The sequence below is a fragment of the Xyrauchen texanus genome, chromosome 11 (genome assembly GCF_025860055.1).
Source record: "Xyrauchen texanus isolate HMW12.3.18 chromosome 11, RBS_HiC_50CHRs, whole genome shotgun sequence".
NCBI lineage: Eukaryota > Metazoa > Chordata > Actinopteri > Cypriniformes > Catostomidae > Xyrauchen > Xyrauchen texanus.
In genome coordinates, this window is record NC_068286.1 from 38820118 (window position 1) to 38830684 (window position 10567).

A 10567-nucleotide genomic window follows, 5' to 3' on the forward strand; every position below is an offset into this window, starting at 1 on the left:
CAAAGAGAAAAAATCTTATAAGGTCCCAAGGGACATTTCACAGTTACTCATGGATAAACCACGGAAATAGAATCGTTCTTAGCACTGCTTAGAATGTTCACAATGGTGTTCACAAGAATAACAGAGAACTGGACCACCAATAACAGCTTGAATACATTGTAAAATCTGTACTGACTGGAAACAGCCTCTCTCTCTCAGACACACACACACACACACACACACACACGCATATTGAACATTTTCAAGATACAAACAAATCTTGGTTAAATTTTACATACGTGCACTGGCATACTGTATAAAAATAGACATTTGTATTGCTTTCTGTACAAACATATATATATATATATATATATATATATATATATATATATATATATATATATATACATATATATATATATATATATATATACACACACACATTTAAATATGAAAACAGATAAATGAAAAGGTTACAATCACAGTGTTCACTTTTGTACAAAAAGACCAAAAAGTCAGTACCCAATTCTGACATAAAAAATGTTAACCAAACATTTTCACATGCGACTCAATCAAGGCTACAGCACTGATCTCACTTTCTCCCTCCCTCGTTCTTTAAATAATTAATTCACTCTATGAAAATAGAGTGAAAGCAAAAGAATGAGATAGGGAGACTTTAACAGATTGTTGTTTAGCTCTGGCATACGTCTTGAAGTAATTTGTTAATTTCGGCAACAAGTTCGCTAGCGTCGTCAACTTCGTGTCTCGTGTCGTTGCGTTTTCCCTGCCTCTGGCTGAGCACACTCTCTAAGTCATCCTCTTCGTAGTTCTCTGGAATTTCCTCCATCGCTGGCAGCCATTTTAAATGCGCCTGCGATGCTGCGTGATTGGCCGAGCCATGTCCGCTTGTCACAACACCACCAGGGTTCTGAAAGTGAGCATTGGCGGCCCACAAGGCCACACCCTGTGGGTAGGTGGAGTTTGACGCTGATGGTTTACCCGGCAGGAAGCCCTTCCTGATCTCCATGGCGACAGAGGAAGAGGGCTGGGCAGCACATTCGTTGATCTCTCTGACCTCAGCATAAGACGTTGGCAGGAGACGTTGGAAGACATTGTTCATTTCTGACAGAAGTGAGCCGCCACATTCCTCCTCGTTGTCCTTACCAAATGTGGAAAAGCTCTTCTTAGCTGAGTCAACTGACTGCTGGTCCTCCTCCAGGACCTGAGGCCTGCTCTCTTCGCCGGGGATGTACATGTTAGCACGGTAATCTGAGGATGCCTGAGATGGCATCCAGCACTGGTCAGAGTGACCCAACATATGGCACTCCTCCGTACACAACCTCAAGACTGCTGAGAGAAATAGAGAGAAATTTAACAAAGAATTTTAAAAGTAGGGCTATCCATCATCCAACTTTTTTTAAAGGTAAAATCTGTTTTCCCTTGAGTAGCAACACTCATATGAAAGAAAAAAACAAATGAGATCTCTTTAATATCTCAGTTGTTTCTCCCAGATAGAATTGGAATCTGTGATACTGTAGAATCACATTGCTAGACCTACATTTTTTCGTGCCTTGTTCTATGTATCCGGGCAGTTTTCTGGTGATATGAACACAAGAGGCAAAACAACAACAATGACTTTAATATCTTTCACACATATGGCAAGTAAAAGGGCACCATTATCAGTTCATAAACACTTAATATTGGTCTTGTTCCTCACACAATTTTATCTTATGACATCAGAACATTTTTACTATGGCACATTACTTTTTAAATTATACATTTGAATAATTGCATTACATAAACAACTATATTTTTAAGCTTGTTCCAATTGCTCAGTAGTTCAAATGATAGAGTATTGCACTCATGATGCAAAGCCCGGGATACAAGTCTTAAAGAGCACGTGAGTCAACGCGTGAGCTGAGCAATTGAGCTTTTCATCTCATATTTGATTTTTATGACACTGTTAGTTAGGTTTAGGTTTAAGGTTTCGGCTAGGGGGGTGCTGTAGGTTTTGCTGATTTAAAATCAAAATCTTAACCTTAAAGGGATGGTTCACATAAAAATGAAAATTCTCTTATCATTTACTCAACCACATGCAATTCCAGAAATGAATAACTTTCTTTCTTCAGCAGAACAGAAGAATAGGTAGTATCACAGTACTATAACATTAAGCTAACATAAAAGTAATCCATGAGACTTCAGTGGTTAAATCTAAATCTTCTGAAGTGATATAAAAGGTGTGGGTGAGAAACAGAGCAATATTTAAGTCATTTTTTTATGTCCACATTAAAATTCACTTTCAGATGTGAAAGTGAAACAGAATCGGCACCACATGTGACTTTTAGATGTAAAAGTGAAATTTAAAGTAGAGATTAAGAGATTGAGACTTCTTCATGCAATTTTTGGACTACAAAGGTCTGATCACCATTCAATTGTATGGACCAAAGGAGCTGATATATTTTTCTAAAAATGTTTGTTTGTTTTCAGCAGAAGAAAAAAAGTAATATAGATCTGGAATGGCATGAGGGTGAGTAAATGATGAGATACTTTTCATTTTGGATGAACAATCCCTTTAAATCTATTTAGAAGAACTTGCTTTTAGTGCCACTTAGTGGACATTTTTCCTTGGTATTGCCGCAATACTGTAAGGATATTTTGCTGAAGTCTCCTGCTTCTCCTATTTTTCTACAAAGAAAAAGACCCAAGTTATCCCACACATCTTCACTAGAGTTTCAAAAGAGAGCTGCACAATGTTTCAATCTATGCTCAGATCTAAGATATCGCACATAATGTGACATTATTTTTATAACTCTTACTTCATATCAACAGTTGGCTCATTTGTGTCTGTTTTTATTGTTTTCCAATGGAATTTTAGAACAAACATCAGAAATAAAGTTGATAATTCAATGAAACATAATTGAGAACTCCATTTAGTCTGCTGATCTTTGAAAGAGCAACCTTAAAGTAACGAAAATGTTCTTATGGGCTTGTGAAAATAGAGAAAGGAAAGGAAGGAGAACAAAGGGAAAATGACAGAAAGCACTGAGGTATGAGCGAAAATGGGAAAATGAAGAGGGATGATAAGGTTAAGGAAGTTAGAAAAAGGATTTCAGAGGTGGGTGGGTTGGGGAGGGGTTGAGAAGGTATGAGGAGAGAAAGAGATTTTGTCAATCTTTCATTTCAAGTTTCTCTTGTGCAACCTGACATCCTTTGTTGAGCTGGATTATCATTAATTACTTTAGCATATGACTGAATTTAAATTAAAGACAAAGCAGCAAGAAGGGGAAAAGAAGAGAGGACAAACTGGAATAGAGTGAAACACTGGGGTGGGGAAAACAGAATGGAAAGGAAATTACAATAAACTGCTTTGGTGAGGAAAGGGTGAACCTCTCTAATCGATGCTCACAGGCTGCTTTCTTCCTATAAAAGAGGAGGAGTAGGGCTCTCTGGGGAGAGGAGAGGGAGAGAGAGAGAGAATGTGAGTGGAAGGGGGTTTTAAACGGCAATGTGAAAGCAATTACTGTGAATTTTCTTCAGTTCAGATTTTGAAAGCATGGTACTGTCACTCAGAGGACAGAATGAATACATGGAAATAACATTCCAATCCCCACCTCCACACACATACACTGTCTTAAGCTAAAGACAAAAATGAGCGATGAAACAGATTGACATCGCAAAAGATGGTGGTTCCAAAAATAACATGATTTCAGCCAAATACTAAAGGCTTTTTGCTTAAAGGATTACCCAATATGAAAATGATGTCATTAACCCTCATGTCGGTCCATATGACCATCCATGGGACATACAGTATGAGGAGAAATATTCAACAAAGTTTAACGTTGCTATTTTATATTGAGCTTAACATTTTCCTTTTGCGTTTCATGAAAGAATGAAGGTCATACAGGTTTGGAAGAAGATGAGGGTGAGGAAATAATGACAAAATGTTCATTTTTGGGTGAACTAAACTGTTTCACATGTACATTGCACTGCCAATCTGCACTTTTTTGAAGTTCAGCTCATGAGTCAAGACAGATAGTAACAGGTTATTTAATTTATTCCTTGACTGCATTCATAATGTAATAAAACTAAGTCACCATAGACAGTAAGTTGGATAGTGCATCATAAACTGTTAACGAGCTTTGTGCTCAATGCAATCAAGCTGATGAATGTCATAGTTCAGAGTGATACAATATGCTCCAAATGGGCACAAGAGGAACCATTAAGACCAATCAGGGATCATTTCTTACCTGGGTGGAGACGGTGGTGTCCATCACTGTGAAAGAGGTCTCCGAAGCCGTCGCCTAGCAACCGATCGATGGGCGAATCGCGGCCCATCTCGCAGTCGCTGTCGCCCGCATCACTGTCGCCACGCCCACTATCTTTCAGACTGAACTTATCCATGTCCTGGAGGGCGTACCTGTCCATATTCACACACAAAAAAACACACATAGGTATAAGTTGAAAGCAATACTGAGTTGTTTGCAAGAGATAAAAAATATAAATGTAAAATAAATTATTACCTTCTAAATCTACAGAAAATCTCTATTATCTATGAGATATATATCTATATATATATATATATATATATATATATATATATATATATATATATATACACACACACACAGTATATATATACACACACACTATATACTGTATATCTATAAAACACATCCAGAATGACACACATAAATGATTTCTGAGATCTACATAGTCATCTAACTTACTCAGTACAAAGTTTCCCATAATCATGTCTATGCATTGCATACAGTCTATGAACATGCATATTCAGAGCATACAAGCACACGCCTCATATATCATAGCCACCAATCAAATACAAATATTTACATATAACATATACACAGTGATTCCACGCTGTTTGGCACTATACATTTATCATGAACACCAAAATGTCCCTTACACAATTTGATTTATATGAGATGAGGAATGAAGGACAAAAAGGCAAAACCATAAACTAATGCAAGCATGTTTCTAAATCATCAACATGATTTTTAAATATGTAATTGGATAAAACAGTGGTCGCAACAATAATCACATGATAAAATGACATGATCCAAGAACAAAATACAGATGAGAGGAACAGGAAAAAAAGCACAGAAAGCAAGCTATGACCTCATGTGAGGAGCAGTCCAATCAGGATCTGCGAACGTGGGTGACCACGGCAACAGGGAAGTTCTGTCCTATTCTACCACAAACATTTTAGAATACCTATCATCCAATCCGATCGAACCAGCACCCCACAACAGGTTGGGTATTACTACCCATCTACCTTAGCATCTTATTTAGAGCACATAATGCTCATATAAAGCGTTGGAGATTGGAGCGTAGTATTTGTTTGTTGTAAGTTTACCTGTAGCTGCGAGAGTATTTGTTTCCTCTGAAGCTGGGCCTCGGCTGATACTGACCCTGATGGAGTATTGAGAGGAGCTGTGAGACTTGCTATAGCAAAAACAGATGACATAAATAAAAAATAAAAAAATAAAAATACTGATGGAACACAACACTCATTCACACACACACACACACACACACACAAATGAACATGAAAACAGTGTTAGCACACAAAGACCATTCAATGACATGAATGTTAACAGATGAAAAATGAATGAAAACATGATGACACTGAGTATAAACAAAGAATTCACAAACACTTTATAAAGGTTAATGTCAGTTAGAATGGACATCAACTGCTGTTACAAGTGTGCATTTTACCTCCACAGGGTGTGTGGCATGTGTAAGTTCCAGGGCGAAGTTCTCAGGGATGTGATTGGAGGAAATGGTGACCAAGCTGTTCAGTGATTGACGGCTGTGCTGGCTCTGCCGGCTGCCCATGTGAGTCCGTTCAGGCTCTGGTGAGGAGGAGGGCGAGCAATGGTGTGCCCGGATTGGGAGGGTCCCATTGACCGTGGGCATCAAAGTGATGTCACCCTTGTGGATCTGCCGTGATGGTTTTTTAGGGTGCTGTTGGTAGGTGGACTCTGCCACCCTGCAGTTGTAAGAGCGTATGTCCTTCTTCTCACGTGAGCAGCGAAGGGCAAAGGCCAACATAATAATCAGCAGAACGGCACAGATTGCCCCAAGGGAAATGATGATGATCAGTGAGATATCTAGAGGGTTCTCTCCGGTTCCTCCACCCGTCAGATGGGGGTTCATGTGGTTCTCAATATTTTCATACAATGAAAGCCTTAATAGAGCTCTGGTGCTCTGTGGTTGGGTTCCATGGTCCTGCACTAGAACGTTCAGTTCCACATGGTCCAAAGGAACTTCTTGCATGCTGACATTGGTGCGAATTTCACACGTTTTAGCTTCCATGTTAAAGTAACCTGCTTCGTTCCCCCCTATAATAGAACATGAAAGGTCACCATTGGCACCAGCATCACAGTCTATTGCCCTGACAACAGTGACCACATCGCCCGCCTCTGCATATTTGGATAGTGGAACATCAGCTGTGTTGTTCCATAGCTGTGGCATCATGATGACCGGCCTGTTATCGTTCTCATCCAAGACAGTCAATGCAACAGTCACATTGCTGCGAAGCGGAGGACTTCCAGAATCCCGTGCCTGAACCAGGAAGGAGATCTGGCTCACGTCTTCACGATCAAAGGTACGTAATGCATAAATGTCTCCATTCGATGGATCAATGGTGACATAAGTGGAGATGGAACTCCCATGGATCATGCTTTCCATTATAGAGTAGCTCACTTGTCCGTTAGGACCTAGGTCTGGATCTGAGGCCTGCACAGATGACAGGTATGCTCCAGGTGAGTTATTCTCTGCCTTAGAAATCTCATACCTGCTCTTTTCAAACATTGGTGAGTTGTCATTCTCATCCTGGACTTGAACAGTAAAGTGTTTGACTGTAGACAGACTTGGAGAGCCTTTGTCCTCAGCTATAACAGTCAAGCTGAGCTCCGACCTTTTCTCTCTGTCCAGAGTTACATTAGTAAGGATCATGTAGTTCTTCTCATAAGTCTTCTGCAGTCTGAAATTACCCTGGCCGTGGAGTCGACACTCCACCTCTCCATTCAACCCAGAGTCCAGGTCATCTATCCTCACCAGAGCTACAAACGTATCTAATGGTGCTGCCTCTGATATATAAGCTTTCTCTTCATTCCCTGTGGACATCAGGTTAATACTGATATCAGGTTTGTTGTCATTCACATCTACTACTTTGATTATGACTTTACAGTGTGCGGGCATGGAGTTGGGGCCCATATCTTGAGCTTGAACATCTATGTCATAAGAATTTGTGGTTTCAAAGTCCACGTTTCTCATCAACGTTAGCTGACCATTATCGGAATTAATCTTAAATGTCTCTAAAATTTTAGGGGACACATGACTGCTAAAAGAATATACGATTTTTCCATTAGTGCCTTCATCTGGGTCAGTGGCATTCAGATCAATTAGCAGACTGCCTATAGGTGAATTTTCAAGCAAATTTATCTCATAAGATGGCTTCTCAAAAACCGGATTGTTGTCATTCGAGTCAACTATGCTGATTTTGAGGAGCGTCGTTCCAAATTTGGGGGGAACGCCCCTGTCTGAGGCTGTGAGCTGGAGTTCATAGCTCGCTCGCACCTCCCTATCCAATTCTTTGAGCACAATGAGCTCCGCGTACTTCGCGCCATCGGTTCTGGTAAGAATATAAATCTTAAAGAAGTCAGAAGGGGTCAAAGAGTATGTGTTTAAAGAGTTCTCCCCGACGTCTGGATCGGTGGCGCTGTCAAGGGGAATGCGTGTCCCCACAGCAGCGGTTTCGGATATCTCTATGGGAATGACGGAGCGGGCAAATTGTGGCGCGTTGTCATTAATGTCCAAAATCTCCACTTCGATGTGGAACAGCTGTAGGTGTTCAGTGGGGAGGGTTAGAACGTCAAATTCGATAGTGCAGTTGAGATTCTTTTCACACAGTTTCTCGCGGTCTATTTTGGTCCTGATGCTGATCTCTCCGTCCTGGTCGCGCACGGCGAGGAGAGATGCGCTGCCGCGCTGCATGGCTCTGAATCGCAACGGAATCGAGCTCGGAAGTTTCGATAAAACATCGGCAACATCTTCTCTAAGTCTGGCGATCACTGTACCTACCTTCTGCTCTTCGTAAACGTGGTATTTCAAAGTTTTAGATGAGGCATACCGCGCCAATGTCACAAGCACAGCAAGTTTTAGTAAAGTGACACAGAAGAATGTGCCCTTGTTGGTATCCATGTTGGTTTAAAAAATAAAATAAAATAAAAAAAATTATGGAATCTTGCAGGCACAAAAATAAACTCCCAGAATGATTGTCGCTTCCTTTGTTGAGCTGCCTCAATCCTTTACATGCGTTGTTATTGTTTCAAAAACATTCCAAATCCAGAAGAATGTCTTCAGAAATGTTCCAATGTGTAAAAATTGGTCTTGGAAAATTAAGAGATCACAGCAACATAAAGTAAACAATGTCTGTAAAACCAAAAGCACATATCCCTCTGTCACCAAGGAGAAATCTGTTGCACGTATCAAGAGGCTGGAAGCGCAACCTCCCTCTGTAGAGTCCGTGCGCGCGTATCTCTCTCCCGCTGTCTGAAAATACTCTGTGTGTGACTAACCCAAAATAGCAAAGGACCCCTTAGAGCCACGGCTTCAGACAAAACGCTTTTCCTAAATCTTGGGCTGCCCCTTCTCCATGCGACTGACCATTCAACACAAAGCCACTACAGATCCCAATTAAATAAAGGGAAGAACGGAAGGGAATAACTCCGCCCTTTAGGGTTGGTCTCTCTCTCTCGCGCGCGCGCTCGCGCGCTCCTGAGCGCGCCTCAACAAAGGACGAGAGTGCATAATTAAAGACTAACTCGAACTGAACTTTCCCTACCCATGGCTGTCCGTTTTTAAACAATTAATTCACTTATTATCTTAACTGTTTTATCTCAAGCCTCTAAATGCAAATTTGTGCAGACACAGGAAAGATGCATTTATTAGTTGGTCTCATTTACAAATCAAATGTAGCCTAGATCTAATTGTGAGGTTAAAAAGGTCAACCGGCATTAATTTTTAGAGGATTAATATTTGTTCTAATCTAAAGCTGTCCAATAGGGGCCATAACGTTGCATTATTGCATTTTGTGTCACCCGCTTTCCCTTGTCATGGGTGCAATGTTTTCTCACGCGCTGCTGACTAGTCATCTGCTATCTTCACTTGAACATAAGCCGTGTGTCGAATCACTTGTTCAGATGAATGAGTGAAAAACTTGCTCACGGGCGCAAGCAGCAATATGCGCACGTGAATATTTCTGTTTTAAATCGCGCGCGTAAAGTCTGTTTTTGTGACCCTCGCCAGAAATATATTAACCCAATATAAATGTAAGCGCTTATCCAGCAAACAGAACGTTCACTTAACGTTAGTGTATGTTTCCCATTTGGTTATTTTTCCACGTTGTGAAATCGATGCCCATTTTTAACGTTGCAAATAGCTTTCTACGTATTGCACATTTGCAAACATTTTGTTATAATAAATGGTAAATGGTAAATGGTCTGCACTTATATAGCACTTTTTTTTTTTATTAACCTTAGAGGTTACCAAAGCGCTTTACATTGTGTCCCAATCACCCATTCACACCATGCAAAGCGCTAGCCTGCCATTGGGAGCAACTCGGGGTTCAGTGTCTTGCCCAAGGAGACTTCGGCATGTGGAGCCATGTGGGCCAGGATGCACACCTTCTTGTAATGCCAAAAAAGTCAATGGAGCTTTGTAGAAGTTTCTTAAATGTGTGTGTTTATGTTGTAATTTGCAGAATGATTTTTCATTCATTTCCATCATTTTATTAATTATTAGTAGTATTATTAATAAGGCCTGTACACGTCATATACGTTGCAGAGAGGTGTTTCATAGACAACACTGACTGACATTTGCATTTGTGTATGGGCCATGGTTCCTATTTTAAACTATGGAGGAAAATTAGTTCAGTTTAAGAGTGTAAAAACGGGGACAATTCAGTTGCTCTATCATGCTCATGGGTAAACGGATGAATAAAATACATTAAATGGCCTATTTCCTGACTCTGACTCAAATTCCCATGGTGATAAATTAACCCGTGGAAATGTAGCCAACCATATCAAACCCACAGAAGTTTGGCTTGGATTAATAAAATACCCTATGGCGACAGATTTGACACAAATGCTGTCCCTCTTTTTCCAAGTCTGGAGTCGCTTTATCAAATTGGGGACCCATTTTTAGGCACTGGGGTGTTCTATATACCCACTGACTGTTTGGGAAAGTGATTATACCGGGAAATTTCTGTTACCAGAAGGCGCACGTTTGACCCTGCTGCGTTCTTTTATGTGGTTTATTCTTTTCGTAAGACACTGTGTTTGCAAGTCATCTGCATTTCGCCCGGCCAATTTTAGCAGGATGTGTTTAACCAGGTTTGATACGGCCGAGCACCCTCTTTGGCTCCAACGCCTTAATGCAATTACCTCTGCTCTAATCACATTTCCCGAACAAAGACGTCCCAAGTCTTTGCAAAATTTCTGGGGTTTTGGAATGCCCAGTGTTGCATGACAAATCACACACTCTAAAAGACGTGTGATAAGTAAAA

At 40.4% G+C, this 10567-nt stretch overlaps 1 protein-coding gene across 5 annotated transcripts; it reads right to left on the reverse strand.

Annotated features, from left to right (window-relative positions):
- Positions 1–418: 418 nt before the first annotated feature.
- On the reverse strand, positions 419–8681 carry pcdh18a (protocadherin 18a). Of its 5 annotated transcripts, XM_052137634.1 has the most exons (5): positions 5713–8681; positions 5351–5439; positions 4227–4396; positions 1538–1575; positions 1221–1326 (listed from the first exon to the last, which is right to left on the reverse strand). In XM_052137634.1, the coding sequence occupies exons 1-4, from the start codon at positions 8200–8202 to the stop codon at positions 1556–1558; spliced, it is 2769 nt and encodes a 922-aa protein (XP_051993594.1). In that variant the 5' UTR covers positions 8203–8681; the 3' UTR covers positions 1221–1326; positions 1538–1555. The 5 variants fall into 5 exon arrangements, with proteins under 5 accessions (XP_051993593.1, XP_051993592.1, XP_051993591.1 ...); XM_052137633.1 differs by lacking the exon at positions 1538–1575 and having other exon boundaries at positions 419–1326; positions 5351–5406; XM_052137632.1 differs by lacking the exon at positions 1538–1575 and having other exon boundaries at positions 419–1329; positions 5351–5406.
- Between the last annotated feature and the right edge of the window lie 1886 nt (positions 8682–10567).